Source organism: Scleropages formosus, chromosome 1 (assembly GCF_900964775.1).
Source record: "Scleropages formosus chromosome 1, fSclFor1.1, whole genome shotgun sequence".
Taxonomy (NCBI): Eukaryota; Metazoa; Chordata; class Actinopteri; order Osteoglossiformes; family Osteoglossidae; genus Scleropages; species Scleropages formosus.
Window position 1 is genome coordinate 41,337,368 of NC_041806.1, and position 18,100 is coordinate 41,355,467.

General features: G+C 43.4%; 1 protein-coding gene across 4 annotated transcripts in view; it reads right to left on the reverse strand.

Annotated features, from left to right (window-relative positions):
- The window catches only part of col12a1b (collagen, type XII, alpha 1b), a 72,570-nt gene that overhangs the window by 48,455 nt on the left and 6,015 nt on the right, over positions 1 to 18,100 (reverse strand). For 2 of the 4 annotated variants that reach the window (XM_029250425.1, XM_029250426.1), the window contains exons 5-14: positions 17,920 to 17,976; positions 16,178 to 16,441; positions 15,105 to 15,269; positions 14,373 to 14,546; positions 13,785 to 14,075; positions 13,039 to 13,641; positions 10,593 to 10,871; positions 10,053 to 10,328; positions 6,725 to 6,997; positions 1,285 to 1,554 (exon numbers count right to left, since the gene is read on the reverse strand). The exons of 1 other annotated variant lie outside the window; for it this stretch is intronic. In XM_029250425.1, the coding sequence (XP_029106258.1) occupies positions 1,285 to 1,554; positions 6,725 to 6,997; positions 10,053 to 10,328; positions 10,593 to 10,871; positions 13,039 to 13,641; positions 13,785 to 14,075; positions 14,373 to 14,546; positions 15,105 to 15,269; positions 16,178 to 16,441; positions 17,920 to 17,976 (2,652 nt within the window). Of the gene's footprint in view, positions 1 to 1,284; positions 1,555 to 6,724; positions 6,998 to 10,052; positions 10,329 to 10,592; positions 10,872 to 13,038; positions 13,642 to 13,784; positions 14,076 to 14,372; positions 14,547 to 15,104; positions 15,270 to 16,177; positions 16,442 to 17,919; positions 17,977 to 18,100 lie in introns of those variants that run through there. One more of the 4 variants, XM_018743691.2, reaches the window with a different exon arrangement.

Sequence of the window (18,100 nt, forward strand, 5' to 3'; positions counted from 1 at the left end):
TTTCACGCAAGATAAACACAGCCCCTTTGACTAGTGAGTCTCACCTGATGACGGACAACAGACACCAGTGGACTACGTCACTGCACTGACCACATGCATTGTTTCTAAAAGATACAGCTTTGCTGGGGCATTTGGAAGAATCAGGTATATATGGCAAGACATCTACATCGCATGTTCGAACATCCCATCAATAATGGTCACTGTCTCACTTTTTCCACAGCAAGCCTAAAGTTCTAAAACCTCATGTTGCCTCTACTTCTTAAGACTTTTGACCCCTTAAAAGACGGCGGTTCAGAGAAGCAGGCTTTCTCAACTTAATGACTTTCCTCATTAAAAGCGTCCATATGCTATGCCTTGATTGCCACCATCCAGCAAGCTTACTGCATCTCACTACCCTGTTGTTTGCTTTGAAGTTGGGAATTCTTAAACATCCTTCATTACAATATATCTTGGTTAACTGTCAGAGTTAGACAGAACTGCTAAGATACAGTTTCCATTCAGTTGGATAATTAAAAAAATGCTAAGCAACAGAAGAAAGCACAAAAAACAGGACCCCTGACATGCACGCAGCACAGCACCAGTGAGGCCTCTCCTGGGATTCTCTACAACCACCTCAGTACCACCCACCAGCTCTGCTGGGGTGCTCATTAGCCGTAGACTTACTGTTGAGATTAAAGGGCCTATTAAAGAGATATCCCATTTGTATTAGAACTTTGCCAGATATTCAGCTCACTGGCATTTTAATGAAAGGCTTACTTCCTTGCCAAAGCACATTGGTAAAATGTTATGATGCCCCCAGGATGAGGAAACACTGGGATGCACACTCTATATTGTGAACTTTGTTAAGGAAACAAGCGTGCTCCCTGCCGAGGCTGCACTCGCACAGATTTGTCCCTCCGAGCTGAAAGCATTGCCTTAGCAGCACAGGGGCAGCAGTGGGGTATGCGGGGTACTAGCCTTCCTTGGCCAAATACAGATGGTTCACAAAGCAGCATATTTTACATCAAATAAACCCACATAAAAGGAACACATAATTCATTCTGAAGTAAATCCATTTCTCCTTTCTTGTGTCAAAGTGTAATTTTGTAATTTTATAATTATCTTGAAAATTAGCAGACTGCTATAAAATCATAAATGTTTAAAAATATATATTGTATGAATATGTATTGAATGACATTTTTAAGTGTATTGTAAAAATTAACTAACAGAATGGAGCAGCCAGTTACAGTCTGAGTTTGGTGCTGTCTGGTGTGGAGAATGGATTAAGTAGGTGAATGGGAATACCATCTGTGGTCTCCTGCCCCACCAGTGGATCCCCCTCTGCTCGGCTGTAGGTCGCATAGACGGACATCTGGTAACGGGTCTCTGGCGTCAGACCCTCCAGCATTGTCTCGGTTGTGTCCCCCGGGACAATCTTCTCCCCGGTCTCCCCTGTGAGCAGGGAGCGCCAGGTGACCCGATAGAGCCGCACATTTCCTGGGGCTGCCGTCCAGGATGCAACAAAGCTGGTGTCGGTGACATCACGCGTCACCAGGTCTCGAGGAGAGCCCAGCTCTGTGAAAAGAAGCAATATGTTGAAAAGGCTAACACACCCAGGACAGGACATCAGTCTATCGCAAGGCACCCCAAGTGGGACTCAAACCCTGCACCCACTGGAGAGCAGGACCGGGTGCAATCCACTGCGCCACCGTGCCCCCCATTGTTCAGCTATATCCGCACAAATAGGTTGTCAAAGTCCCAGCCCTGAACATATGATGTCATTTAAATGTATAGAATTTCCTCTATAAGGTCAATTAGGAATTAAAATTATCACATATACAGTTTTGGAGATAAGATTAAAAATGAGTTTCTTACAAAGTGGACAATTACGAATAGCTGAATCTCAGGAGGATACATTTAAGAAATCATATTTTTCATTTACATTTTACAGTATTTTCCCAGTTTTTTTGTATAAATTTAGTTGAAGTTTTTCTCCAAGATGATTTCTGCAAATGCCCACAGTTATTTACCCATCGATACATTTGGGTAATTCTTGTTGGAGAAACCTTCTCAAGGATACTACAGCAGGAGGTGGGATTAAAACCTGGGGTGCTCGGAGTGCAAGACAGCAGCTCTCACCACAATACTATTTGCTGCCCAAGAGCCTGCCTTTACAAAGGACACAGACACACACACACACACACACACACACACACTGAACTGCTTGTCCCATACAGGGTTGCGAGGAGCCCGAGCCTAGCCCGGCAACACAGGGTGCAAGGCTGGAGGGGGAGGGGAAATACCCAAGGCAGGACGCCAGCCCGTCGCAAGGCACCCCAAGGGGGACTCGAACCCCAGACCCACCAAAGAGCAGGACCCGTCCAACCCACTGCGCCACCACACCCCCCTCTTTACAAAGGAATTGCATTTATTTATGATCTACTCTCTTATTAGTCACATGATTTGAAAAGGAAAAATACTTGAAGCAGACTCTGTACCTTGAATAATTTATCACTGTGTATTTTGTTTTCCATTAAGACACAAAAAATCTGGGATTTTGAATACAGATGTGTCCATGTCACCCTACCCTTCTCGGCACTGGAAATTGATCCCTGTTATAACTACCGGAGAAATTTCTTTTGAAATAATTACATTTTCATGCAGACTGAGAATCAATTCTTGTAAAGTGGTCAGTATATCCAAATGCTTCAAAATTTTATTACAGAACAACTTCTACTTTCATATTTCATATATTTTTTTTTAAATCTATTACCTTACATTGTTAACTGTACCGCATCCGAAGTGAAATTAGTCAAATCATGGCTGCGAACATCCAGTTTCTCATCCAAATGACATGAAGACATGTGTCCTTTTTCGTACTTGAAAATAAACATATGTTAGAATCTTTGTGGAAAAAATAAGATCTTACATTTTACTAGAAATTGAAGGGAGCGATTAACTTCAAGCATGTGTTCAATTTTAAGAAAGAGCAGCAAGCAAGCTGTGCTTGATTTCAGAAACAAACTTTTTCCAACATCAGCGCCAAAAATAATCCATCAAACATAATATATTTCATCAGTAACCTTTCCAGTCTTGGATAAATCCTTATTTCCTTGATTTTACTGCACATGTGTGTGGTAGTGTGGTGTGCCCAGGTGCACATTTTCTGCCACAAAGACCCCCCTATACCCCATGAGGGGACATTCTCCTGTCTCCCTATTTCAGTTAGTGGGACCCAAGAGTCTGGAGGAGAAGGTGACAGTGAGTGAACCCTGGTGCAAACTTCAGCATGAATAATACATTTTTTTTCCTCAGACAAAAATGGTCAAAAGCCGAACCTCCCACTTTTTGGTGCCTTGCCACATTGACAAGCCAGCAGTAGTTTTCCACCAGCCACTCAAAACCATTTACAGATCTCATTACTGGTTCCAAAAGCCCAACAAGATGGTGGTTCCTGACAGCTGCTCTCAGACAGGTACCCTGCATTTTTTAATGAATTTCACTGCCATAATCACAGTTTATGTACACCTTTGTTTTCCTTCCCAACATATGGAAATTTTTATTTGGATCTCTCTCACACAAGTTCTAGTCTGAACTCTAGAAATCAACGTTTATATCATAAGGAGTGATGTGGCAAACATTTTCATTGTATGCCTCACTGCGAGTATGCATGGTTTGTATACTGAAATGTGTTTGAAGTTATCATCTTGTTCCTCGTGCTGCGTCCTAACCCCTCCTCCATCGAGCCCACACAGCAGGTGCTGGAAGCGCACGCAGTCCGGCATGCCATGTTTGGTTTTGCCGTACTCATGCGGTCAACAGCAATGATTCTGCAGCAGCTTGAATGCATTAGTCGCCCTGACGAATGCCAGACGGATGGTGGGGAGGGGCTCCAAATGGAGCCTCAGGTGCTCTACTCTTATGACTCACTGAACTACCGAACCCCCACAGACTGTGACCGGATGAAAGGATCTGTCTGGCCACACCCCTCCCACCCTTGCGTGTGATTGCGATTGATTCAGTTTTGTCCTGTCTGGTCTATGTCTCTGCAGGCTGCCAACTCTTCCTTCCCACAGGAAGTTCATGATCTGCTTGACCTTCATAGCAGCCAGTCTTCACTGTTTGAAGTCTTTTGTAGGTAACACATCCCATATGCTGGGAGTAAGTGTTCTTTCTCACACTTTACATTCTTTATTTTTCACGTCCTGAAATGGATCATAGTTTTAAGTATTATTGCAGCTGAACACTTAAATAGCTCCATTTAAAATAAAAGCTTACTCTAACCTCTCAAGCAAAGTTTCATTAAGGGTGACATGAACTAAGCATATATGCCCTACATATGCGGATGACCTTCCATTGCTATGCAACAGAGTCCACACATAGTCTCACAATATAAGTGAATATGTGGCTAGCGCTAGAGGTGTTGTGGATCAAAGGTGAATAGCAGCAAGTAGAGTGCTGTGGAGCAGACTGCTACTGGCCAGTGGCCAAGGACCACACACACAATTGGCAAGACCTCCCATTTCAGGCACTGGTATCCACAAGTTGGACTTGTGACATGCCTGTGAAAAATTCCAACATTCAGATGTATCCAGAAGTACTTGTCATGTTTTTTGTGATGCAAGGAACATATTTCCAAGAGCATTTTTCAGAGAAATACATCACACCTGTCATGGGTACATGGCCACTGTTGACAGTGGTCAGAATAATCTGTCATTCTCACAGAATGGTAACAAGACCTAGGAGTACATGGGGGGCCTTTGGCATCAGTCAGCGATGATGCAGACATGTTCTGCAATTGATGTGGGGAGTTGACCCACTTCCATGCAGGTGGAGAATTGGCCTGGTGACCAGCAGAAATGTGTGGTGGGGAGCCAGATGAAAGAATGTAACAAGAAAACACTTGAGGTCTACAAGGTTCTTACGCAACAGTGGATGGAAACAAGCCTGTAATGAGTGGGAAGGAGAATCATCTCAAGGGATACTCCTTCATTCTTCGCAGGGTGGGACAAAGCTTTCAGGGTTATGTAAGCCCCTAAAATATAAATGTCAGTTAATGAGGCTTTACTGATGTCTCTTCCCATTTGGGGGGTGACATCACAAGTTTCCTTTCAGTTGTCATAGTAAAATAACAATGGCTCTACAGAACAGACAAGCCCCCAAAACCTTTGGCATTCCCCATCAGTGGTCAGTAGGGGCTTTGTATATCCACCTAGGAGCTGCTAATAATGCAAGATCTGGACTAGAACTGACAAACTTGGCAAAATATAGGGACTAATTTGACATTTCCCACCTAAGGGTATTGTTTGGGGTCCGGAACTGCCAAAGCATACAAGAACATGTTTTCTTCCTCCCAAGCAAAGAGCAGAGGTTATCTGTTGTGAAAACGGGGCCACTGTGCAGTCTTTTATCCTGTCTGAACGTTGATGCATTTGCTGTTCTTTGGGTCGGCACCAGATCTCATTCAATATACCGCCAACACCCTCTGTATTACAAAGCTACATACTCTCCCTGTCCACATCTACCAACAAAAGCACCTTGTTCACCTGCAATACTCTTCATGAAACCTCATATTTATGTGCCAGAATGCAAGAACCAGGTTAAACCACACCTCACTCGCATATAGCAGCACAGTGGGTTCAGGCTATGAGGAGATACCGTGGAGCACTTCCAAGCGCAAAAACCCAAAACCCCAACACCTCTTTTAGTCTTGCTTTCACCAGAGAAACAATACCTACAGCTATTACAGCTGTAGCAGAAAAAGATGTCCTCTCCAGACATATTTTCTGTTTTTTGCCTATCTAGAGATCAGCCCTGAGACAATGGCCCTGGGCTTTGAAAGACAAGTACTTTACAATTGTCTGAGACACACTGATGTGCTTTATAGTGTGACACAGCATACTCAAGTAGAAAAGTGCCATTCAAAACAGCTCTAGGTGTTTAAAACCAGGCAAGTCCCGGCTGATGAAAACCAACCATGTAACACGCTGGTGTGAATTGACAAAAGCAGCTGCCCCTAAAAACCAGGTGTAGAATGTGGTTCTGATATTGTGCTAAGTCAGAAAACAAGGACAGGCTTAAGAGTGCCCCAGTCTGCCTAATACAGAATTTTAAAATGTTAATTTTATACAGATGTTATATACTAAATTACAGTTAGAGCCCTGGCCAACTGAAATGAAACCTACCAGGCTAATAAACACATCACTCTCTTTGTATATTTAGTAGGCATTCGCTGTAATGGCAGGTAGCAATTTCAAAAGAATATATACCCAGGAAACAGTTATGTAAATACAAACAGTGATTAGTGATTACATAAACACTGGGTTTGGATTTTGTGCTCCTGAAAAGGCAGCAGGTCTTACAATGGTCTTCAGCTGTTGCCTTGTAGTTGTAAGACCTGGTTCAAATCCCCGTTCCCACTGTAGCACTCTTAGTCAAGATACCTACCTCGAGAAGCTCCAGCATAAATTGCCAAGCTGTATAAATGGGTAAATAATTCTAGCTGCTTGGCATGCAGTCGTAACATTGTAAATCACTTTAGTGAAAAGCATCAGCTAAATTAATACATGCAAAAGGGGGTATGATATAGCGGTCTGTGGGTTACGTTACTGTCATCAAAGTTCTGAAGTGCTGTTCTGCTAACTCCAAGTGTTTATGTACATCTGTACTTGTACTGACAGAAATCAGAATTTAACAGCACACTGACATTCTTTATATGCCGGAGATTGCCAGGATGCCTACGTACCTTCCAGAGTGGTCCCTCGTCCCTCCAGAGGGTCCCCAACACCGGAGGCGTACCGTGCACTGACTGACAGTGCATACTCGGTGTCTGGATTCAGGTTCTTCAGCAGGGCTGTCGTGCTATCACCCTTCACAGCAATCTCCCTGCGCTCCCCACCAGCAACGGGTTGGAAGACCAGGTGATACTTCTGGACCTTCCCTGGCGCTGCCTTCCACATCAGCCGCATGCTGGATACAGTTTCATCGAACACCCGCAGGTCACGAGGGGAGCCCCGGGCTTAGGAGGGAAAGGGGCGGGACATCAGACGGGTGGCACATGTTCATGATAGAACTTAACAAGCGGAACAGGGCATGATATGACAGACCTCAGCTTCCCAGATGTAGATTGACCAAAAGCCTAAACTTAGGGGTTTCCAAGGAGCTATTCACAATTGTTTCCAAGGCTTAATATTTTATTTGCAAATACAAAACACACCACAAAGGAAAAAAATATAGTTTGTATTTTTCAACAACAGCTATGATCCAGAGCCAATAGCGAAATTTAGATGGAGCCAGTTTTTATTCTCCAGACTAAGCAACAGCTTTAAATGTTCTGCAAGATAGATCAACAGTAATGAATCAACAACAACAGAAAGAGTTTGCGCCAGAGTACCAGGGAAGTATTCGCCTATCTTGTGTTGGATGCAGAGTCCACCTTTCGGTCTGACCTTTACAGAACATTAAATCATTTAATGCAGTGGTTCTCAACCTTTTGGAACTAAAGCCCCCCCCAGACCTCTCCTATTATGTGGCACGCTCCCCCACCCATTGACTAGATAGATAGATAGTTAATTTTTTTTTTGATTTTTCTTTGTTTTTTGTACTTTTTTTTAACTTTTTTAACTTTTCTGTTTCTTTTTCTTTTAAAACTATATAAAGGACAATAGTGGAACACGCCCTTAATTTATCAAAAATGTTTTTGAACAATATAGAACTAATTTGTAACATTACGTGTAATGTAATGTGATATGCAAACTGGGACGTAGGGTGCGTTATGCTAGCCATGCCATTATAAATTAGTGGGAAACCTGCACTTGCTTCTTTTTACAAAGAAGCACAACGCGCGGTTCAATGTTGGACAGCGCAAGCCTGAGGTCATCTTCCACCTGCAGGCGATTTCGGTATTTTGTTTTCAACGCAGTCAATTTTGAAAACCCGACCTCGCACAAATAAGCTGAGGCGAATGGAAGCAGCAATTTAACGGCGGCGTCAGACAACTGAGGATATTCAGTCATCACAGTCAACCAAAACGAAGGCAGAGAGCAAGAGCTATAGAGATGTCTCAATCTGGTGTCGCTCTTTAATTCAACCAACTGTTCCTCCATGTCAACTGATAGATCTTTTCCTGGGCAACTGAAGGGGTCTCTGACCCAAGCAAACGAACTGAAATCCTCACTGAAATAAGGGACAAATTGTTGTTTCAGTCCATCAACATGTTGAGTGACTATATTAATCAAAGGGGAGATATTTATCCCTGTCTCTTGCACACAGTCAGTGAAGATGGGAAACATGTCAACATTTTTATTCATCAACCAATCATGCCAAAGATCCAATTTGCCAATGAATGCACTGACTTTTTCTGAAAGAAGCAAAATGTTTGCATCTCTCCCTTGCATCGACCTGTTCAACAAATTCAACCTTTTGAAAATGTCTACCAGGTGTAACCACAGGGGGTCGTCCAGGTAACGTGCAAGGTCGAACTTCACATCAACTAGAAACGCCTTCACTTCTGAATGCAATTTATAGAGGCGATGTAAAATCCGACCTCTGGAGAGCCAGCGCACCTCAGTGTGAAATAGGAGCTGCTCATGTTCGGCTCCCATTTCCTGACAAAGCAAGGAAAACAAGCGTGCATTTAATGGCCATGCTTTGATAAAACTGACCATTTGCACTGCCTGTTTTAAAATGGATTCGAGAGACTCGGGCATTTGCTTTGATGCAAGAGATTCGCGATGAATCATACAGTGGGTCCATTTGGCTAATGGGGCTAAATGCAGGACACGAGTGACCAGGCCGCTAACCTTCCCCGTCATGGAACGCGTCCCATCCGTGCATATGCCAACACAGCTACCCCATGACATGCCTGCATCCCGTATATATCCATCCAAAATGTCAAATAGTGACTCGCCAGTTGTGTGCGCTGGAAGAGACCGACAGAAAAGAAAAATGGCAATATTGAGGAGGACATTAATATATCTGACATAGGTAAGCAACTGTGCTAGTCCCACCACATCAGTTGTCTCATCAAGCTGCAGTGCATAGTACTAGCTTTGCATGATGTTAGCTAGCAACTGCTCCTTAATGTCATTTGCCATGTCAGATATGTGGCGACTAACGGTGTCATTAGAAAAGGGGATGTCACCAATCCGTTGTGTGAAATTCTCCCCAAACATAACTTGGCAGATATCTTTAGCAGCAGGTAAGATAAGCACCTCGGTAATTGTGTGAAATCTAGCAATTCGTTGCGAGACGCAGTAGGACGCTTCTAGGCACTTGTTTGACACTGACGTGTGTTTGCTGATGGTGCGTTTCTGCTGTGTAAGGCAAGATAACTTTAATCTGAAAAAGTCTAAGGATTTGTCTTTAAGTGTTGGGTGTTTCGTTTCTAAATGGCACTTCAACTTGCATGGCTTCACGCTATCATTTGCCAGCAAATCTGCGCATATAACACACTGGGGCAGCGGTTCAGCATCTGTCCCAGCCACTGTAAAGCCAAACTGAAGATAGCGCTCGTCATATTTTCTTGTTTTAGACTTTTTAGCTGGAGGTGCTGACGACGGACCATCGCCACAACTCCTTTTAGCACGTGTGATGAACTTATCCATACCAACTTATCACCATGGATTAGTTTGACCGGTATCTCTGACGTTCTGACTCGTATCTACACTGTCCGCTATACATAAAAGGTGGGCTTAAGCGCCGCCTCCCCAACTCAGAAAGAAAATGCAGAGGGAGAAGGAACGCGTTTTTAAAATATTTTTAATTAGAACTATTTTAAAATATTTTTTAAATTATATTTTTTAAATAACAAAGAGATTTTTACATAGATTTTTATAGGTTTTTCATTTTTATGCACATTATAATTGAAAAGCAATAAAATACACCGAGTACCCAAATGATGACCTGTCTCTGTGCTTTTTTCCTGGAAACAATTTGCGCCCCCCCCCAAACTCTCTGCGCCCCCCTGGAGGGCACGCCCGCCCCTGTTGAGAACCAATGATTTAATGGAATTAAGAATGAGGTCCAAAATGCTACAAACATTACAAGCAGTGATATTTAATTCTGGTGCTTACCTTCTTTAGTAGTGCCATCAATGTGCTTCTCAGGCCCAGTACCGGACTGGTATTCTGGTGACACAGAGACACGGTACGTAGTGATGGGGAAGAGCTCCTGCAGCACGATGGTGGTCTCACTGCCCACAGTGACCGCCTCCAACTTCTCCACATCTCCTTTCACTGGGATGTAGGACACATGATACCTGACCACCATCCCGGGGGCTGCATCCCACGAAACTCGGAAGCTGTCTGTTGTCTCCTCGGACACCCAGAGATTACCCACAGATCCTTGTTCTGCAATGAGAGTTTTACAGTCAAATGGCTGTTTCACAGCCTTGTAGCCCAACTAACTATTTGCTAAAACAGAAACTGTGCAGGTTAATGATGTATCTATACCTATCTGTACCTATAAAAATCTATGTAAAACATGGGACCAATTTCAGAATTCTTCTAACTTTATTTTCATACTTTAGACATTCCAAAGACCTGTTCCTCTCAGGAAAGGAAAAAATTCAATTATTTTCATACACTGAACATCTTCAAAGTGAGACGTCTCACCCTCCAAAGTCGTGTTCTCTCCTTTCAAAGGAAAGCTGTCTCCTTTTTCATATTGTGCATAAACGTTCACCTCATATGTGGTGAGGGGGGTAAGATTGGGCAGCACAGTGGTGAAAGTGTCTCCTGGCACAGTGATGGACACATAGTCTCCTGTCAGGTCCGCTGCAGGCCTGAACCGAATCAGGAAGTACTCAACGTTAGGGGCATCAGAAGTCCATGTAGCCCGGAGACTGCGTGATGTCACCTCGCTGAACTCCAGTGACTTGGGGGGGAGCAAATCTGAAAAGCCAAGACTCAACATTAATAATTATCACACAATTTGAAATTAGACTTGGTTATTATGATGCTTGCATTATAGCAAATATATGGCATACAGCAGAAGCTGTGGTAAAAGACTTGCATAATAATATAATTATTATTATTAGTTCTATTAGTATTAATAATTATGTCATTGTTATAACAATGCCCTTTGGACTGATTTGGCATTTGACTTGATGGTGCCAATTGTAGCCCAAGCACTCCACACACGCACATTTTTGGAACCGCTTGTCCCATACGGGGTTGCGGGTAACCGGAGCCTACCCGGTAACACAGGGTGTAAGGCCAGAAGGGGAGGGGACACACCCAGGATGGGACGCCAGTCCGCCGCAAGGGGGACTCGAACCCCAGACCCACCAGAGAGCAGGACCCGGTCCAACCCACTGCACCACTGCGCCCCCCCAAGCACTCTATTCTTTACAAAATAAGGACATGTACATATGTGTAATGTGTCCATATTATTTGAAAAACAGAAAAAGATTATGAATTAAGGAAGAAATGCAGTGAGTGAATCATGGCTAAAAGGAGGGGATGTGCAAAAATTTGGCCACAGGATGCCCGTGATTCCAGGACCTGAAGACTCTAAAGAGTGCTACAATGCCTGGAGTTCAGAAAATGCAAAATAATTTGGTAAAAACAACAGTGCAGCTGCTGTTGCTATAGCACTTGAAAACAGTAAATGATAACAAATTATGTAACCGCCAATCTGGGAATTTGCACAAATGGATTTCTTGTACTTCCAGAACGTCTGTTGTTTGAATAAATCGAACATTTGAAAATTGAAAGAGGTCATTGTAAAACAGTAAAATTGCTCCCACTACAAATCTGGAACATTCAGTAAAGTAGTATTTTACATGCAAAAGTATGCAAACTTTACAATAAACAACATATACTTGGATCAGGGCTTGAATACATAGGTAAATGTATATTTAATGATTTGAAATGCTATTGTTGCATTAACAACAATGTCTACAACCGCTTGTCCCAAACAGGGTCGCACCGAATCAGAGCCTAACCCAGCAACACAGGGCATAAGCCTGAAAGGGGAGGGGATGAACCCCAGATGGGACGCCAGTCTGCCACAAAGCACCCCAAGCAGGACTCGAACCCCAGACCTACCACAAAAGTGGGCCCCGGCCAAACCCACTGTGCCACCGCATCCCCCATAAACAAAGGCTGGAGGTCCAAAGGTTGTAATATTTCAGAAGTATGACCATGTACACACACAACGTCTACAACCACTCGCAACAAACCAGCGCCTAACCTGGCAACGCAGGGTGCAAGGCTGGTGGGGGAGAGGACACACCCCAAACAGTAAGTCACTCCACCGCAAGGCACCCCAAGAGGGCTTCAACCCCAGACCCACCATAGAGCAGGCCCTGGCCAAACCCGCTACGCCACCGCACCCCCACACACACACATTTTCTGAACCGCTTGTCCCATATAGGGTCACGGGGAGCCAGAGCCTAACCTGGCAACACAGGGCGTAAGGCTAGAGGGGGAGGGGACACCAGTCCACCACAAGGCACCCCAAGCGGGACTCGAACCCCAGACCCACTAGAGAGCAGGACCCGGTCCAACCCACTGCGCCACCGCACCCCCATAATTGAAAAATACCTCAAATCAATATGAATCAAGAAAACAATAATTATAGAACACACACACACATTTTCAGAACCGCTTGTCCCTTACGGGGTCACGGGGAACCGGAGCCTAACCCAGCAACACAGGGCGGAAGGGACACACCCAGGACGGGACGCCAGTCCGTCACAAGGCACCCCAAACAGGACTCGAACCCCAGACCCACCGGACAGCAGGACTGCGGTCCAACCCACCGCACCCCCTTAATTATAGAACATATTTTCTAAAATGCATGTTGTGTCATTTTAATGGAAACTTCTCTTGCTTTGAATTTTTTTTTGGCAAGTTGGCACTTGTAAAATGACACATAAAATGTCAGTCTGCTTATGTAAAAACTATGGTATCAGAGCTGTAAGGAGGATTGCAACCAAAAATGTATGGTCCTGTGAGTAGCTTTATGTACAAATGAAGGGCAAATTCCTTTACAATTGAAGCATCTTAATTAAAAAAAAAGAAAAACATTTTTAATTTCCATGTTGTTACTTACTTTTCAGCAAAATTTTGAGGAGTTCCTGCTCAATTCTTAGGCAGATTGATTGTGTCAACTCCTTGGATATTCTCTGGAAAGCATCAAAGTCCTCCACGGTGTAGACATGAGTCTCCGCTGGTGGGTTTGCGATGGCCTCCAGCTCTGAGCGAACAGCATCCTTGACACCCACTGCAAAGATCTCCACATCAGAGCTCCGGAGCCTGGCGGCAGGATCCTTGAAGGCATCCGATGACTTCCCGTCTGTGATGAGGATCATGACCCGTGGCACATTGGTGCGTGCCCCTTTGTCGGGCACAAAGATCTTCTCCCTTACGTAGGTCATGGCTTTGCCCGTGTTTGTGGAACCCCCTCTGTAGGGGAAGGTCCGCACTGCTTTGACCACTGAAGCCAGGTTGTGGTGTGTGTTCAATGCAAATTCTGTGTGTGGGTCTCTGCTATACTGAACCAGGCTGATCTGGACCTTGTTTGGTCCAATATCAAAGGAGGTCACCAGTACCTCTAGGAAAGCTCTAACCTTGGCAAAATTTGCCAGCCCAATACTGTAAGAGCCATCCACGAGGAGAACAACATCTGCTTTAACATCCACTCCAAGAGAACATTCTGCAGGATGACAAAAAATTGAATACTAAAGCAGCCAAATTAAAAGCACAAACATACTAAGGCTGAAGCAAAATTAATTGTGAATTACTGATGGATTTACTGAATTGACTGAGCTCATGAGATAGTTAGTAATGTTCTCTCACCAAGGGAAACCTTCACTGGTTGGGTTTTCTCCATGGCCATAACAGGTTCACTTGGTGTAAGGCCTCTGACAGCAAACAGGCTGATCTCATATTCTGTCTCTGGGGATAGGTCTCTAACATTCACAGAGGTCATTGTGGGTCCGACGTACACCTCTTGGCGCTTGCTGCCAGCCAACATGGGTATCATCTGCAGCTTGTAGCCCGTAATCTCTCCCAAGGAAGCATCCCATGTGATCCTCATGGATGTCGAAGACACCTCTGCCACTTGCAGGTTGGAGGCCGGTTCAATCACTGAGAAGGCAGTGAGAAACAAACCCAATCAGAAACTCTCTCTCCTACCATTCTGTTCACTTTCGTACAGCACCTTTCAAATTGACCGACAGGGCATGACATACATGTAAGAAATTACAGATATGCAACAAGTGACATTAGTAACAACAGTAATGATAAATGGATAAAATAAATGATAAAACAATGCAGAAAAAACAAAACTCCTAAGACAAAATTTCGACAAGTATTCACTTTGTATGGTGCTGTGGGTGAACACGACCAGAGAAGTCTATTATCATGCATGGAATGAATCCATACCTTCATCCCCGCTTGCAAGAGAGTTCAGCTGGTCATCAACAGCGGCACACACTTTGGTGATGAGGGTTCTCTGCACGTTTTTGATCAGTTCAAAGTCAGGGACAGTGTATATGTGAGTGTTGTAAGGGGTGGATGCCATTTGCCTCAACTCTTCTTCATCTGCTCCTTTGATCCCTGAAGGGCATCGAGAATGCACAGTCATCAGTAAACCTTGTGTACACACTCTCACAAAATATGAAAACATGCCAGGGCTATATCAAACTCCTACCAACTGTAAAAAATGTATCTTTTCATAATTAAATTGAAACCAATAAATCATAAACAATCCTAGCAGGATCAAATAAAGTCAGAATTTATCTCAAGCTTGAAAAATATTTATGGTATCCATTATCATGTTAAAATGCAATAAAATATGGTTATCAAACGATGCACTGAAAACTTCAGGAAGGCATGCTGTTTTTCATTTTTACGAAGTTGGAACGGTCAGATCATTCTTGGCAGTTAAATGACTCATGCTTATTTTTGTATCATCAGTCAGCATCAGCCATATCAACAGTCAGTCACGATAGTAACACTTTGTAGAATTGTACTGAAAGATGTACTCTCCACTGATTCTTAATGATTTTTTCTTCAACAATGAAAATGCCTTATAATACTTTACCAAAAATAATTTACAAAATAATTATTACTTTGTGCACATGGCCATATTATTCACCATATACAGGAACATACCCAAAGCAAAAATCTCCACCCCTGCATTCCTGAGTTTTCGGGCATGGTCCCGGACGGGGTCTTGGGACTTCCCATCTGTAATAATCATAGCCACCTTTGGATAGCCTCTCCTGGCGCCTGCTGCTTCCGTGAATGAATTTCTCAGCAAGAAATCCATGGCATCACCTAGAAAATTCACATAACATATAGAATTCATTAAGCCTCAACTATGTCACCCTAACATAGCTGTCTACTGTAAGACTCAGATTTGGTTAGTTCTGCTGCCAAAAATGTGAAGATTTATTTACGCACAAGGTTTTCATGACAAAGAATAAATTTTTCATCGGTCGTTTATTTTAATTTGCATGCTTCAGCTGAACATAATAAATTAAGAAACATTTGTGAAGTTAACCCCCCCACCACACAGTTTTTATACTGTCTGTTTTCAAGGTCAGCATGGATTGGGAGTCTCCACTTTAAAAAATAAATAAATAAATTAAAAAAAGACATGATAGACGGCTAAGTCAGCTTGTGCCTCGAGAACCATGGCGTTTGGCCGATGTCTGCAGAACGTTTGGCTGAACCTTCCATCAGCAGCCTCAGACAATAAACAAATGGAGAGGCTGGAGAGGTTGCAGCCGACAGCCAACAGGGCTGATCCTCCGCAACTGAGTCCGGCACTATCACTTCGATAAGTAAAATGGGAAAGCCACTCAGGTCCCAAACACAGGTCATCACTGTTTACACTGTTTTCACAATTTACAATGAATTTGGCTCATTCGTGCTGACTCAATGTCAGCAGACACCTCTACTTGGCAGAAAGTTTTGACTATACAGTAAATACTGTTTTGGGTTGCAAAAAATAACTTCAGGTTTTTCTGATTATCAGATCTCCTTCATAATTTCACTAATTTCAGTATATTTCTTTTCCTTTTTTCAGTTATTGGTATTGAAATGTTGTTTACTGTAGTTATTCACCTAACTGAGCATCAAAAACTCAATTTAAACAGCTGAGCAAAACAATTCATCCTGCAGAATATCAGGTTACTTTTTTGTTTACCTGTTGAGGTAAGTGTACCAAATGTGCTTCATACCTGTCATGGTGTTTCCACCCTTGTAAGGTAAGGAGTTGATGGCTCTGAGCAGTTCACCCCGTTTGAAGTACTGGTTCAGGTTGAATTCGGTGCGGGTGTCAGTGCTGTACTGCACCACGCCCACTCTGGTCTTGTCCTCGCCAATGTCAAAAGCTCCTGCCATGGCGCTGATGAAGCTGCGGATGTACCTGAAGTTCTCCCTTCCCACACTCCAGGAGCCATCCACCAGGAATACCAGGTCCCCAATGGTACTGACAGAGCACTCTGAGGGAGCAACAGGGAGAGCATATTGGCCGTCACCCAACAGTCATACGAGACGTATGAAGGACGAAGCCTAAGAGTGCAAGGAAAGGTGGACACAGCAAAACATTCTGTCCCGAAAAAAGGACACATTCTTGAAAAGAACACACATCTGCATATCCTCTAATGATAGCACTGCCAATTTGGATATGAAGATGACGGGAAGAGTTTGTGGTCTTGACTAAGTGTTCTGGGAAAGTAGCCTTTGGAGAAAGACCACAGAAGAGTCCACACGTAACACTGCTTTGCATGCAGCACAAAGCCTGAGGATCTACCACCACCACAACAACAGCCCTGCATATTTTGCAAAAATATGGCATAAAATAGGGCACAATGACTATGTATAACACATTAGAAACATTTTTAAAATTAATTTTCTCTTGGACATAAAGGCAACAATCACTTTTAATACCTAAACAATTAAAAAACCTTTCAATTCTGTCACCATGTTTTATGCCTCCTAATCCTGATAGATTTCAAACACGGCATCACTCTTGTTTCCTGGAATCTTCTGAATGACTCAGTTGCATCAGTTGAGATGATTCATGTATAATTGCCTTTTAGTTTTGATCCTCTGGGCCCTTTTTCCCGTCTGCAGCCGTGTGAGATCTTAGCCAGGTATGGTCTGATTTAGACAGGGATTTTACCCCATCGACTGTATTTCTGTCATGTGTGTGCTCACTGCTCACTCACTGGGCTTTGTCCACCAAGAAATGACGCAGTAAAAATATCTAAGCTGGCCTCCTTTTTTTAGCAGTGGCAGCTTCATATTAAGCATTACACACTAACAAGGAGCGATGGACCTCTGATAAGGCTGAGGTAGTGCAAAACAGACTGTGAGAGTGAATTTCCACCAATTTGAAACAGATCCTAAACTTTCAGTGAGCGTATCATATTGGTACATCTGGCTGCGTGGGCTTGTTTCCAACTTGGCATTGTGCAGTGGAGAAAGTGTGAGATCTGCACTCTGCCATTGCTCCTTCCACTACAGCACTGCAGGTGGTTGGGCCCATGCAGGTTGAGGACGGGGCTAAAGAAGGATGCCGGAGCAGATATGGGCCCAGCTCTTTCCAGAGCATTTACCACAGTGAAACCCTATGAAGTTGACTCATACAATGAGAAGAAAGTGGTGTTGGTTAAAGCCCTGTGAGAAAGCCCATCAACTGTACCTTTGAGAAAGACAGCAAACCTGAAGTGCTTCTATACAAATACCCAACTGCAGAAATTTACAATGTGTGAAAATGTTCAGATTCTAATGTATTGAAGCGATTTTGAAAAAAACACCTTCTAATCTACTAAAGTAAAATAGATTAAGCACACCTGTCTATTTCAAACTAAAAATAAAAAATATTTCTACCAAATGCAGGAATCTGGACCCACGATCCAGTAAACCGATGAAAAGATCAACAAAAGACGATCCAGAGGAAGAAAAATACACTTACTAACTGCACTTGTGGGCTGTGGTCTCCTCTGGGTTCCATCTGCACCACTTGACTGGACTGAAACACAAGCAAAAATAGGTCCATCCTGATACTGCACAGGTGGAGAAACCAAAAGCACCACTCAGACAGTATCCCGTGTACTAAGGAAAGATAAACTGTGTTGTTAATACTGAAGGTCAGA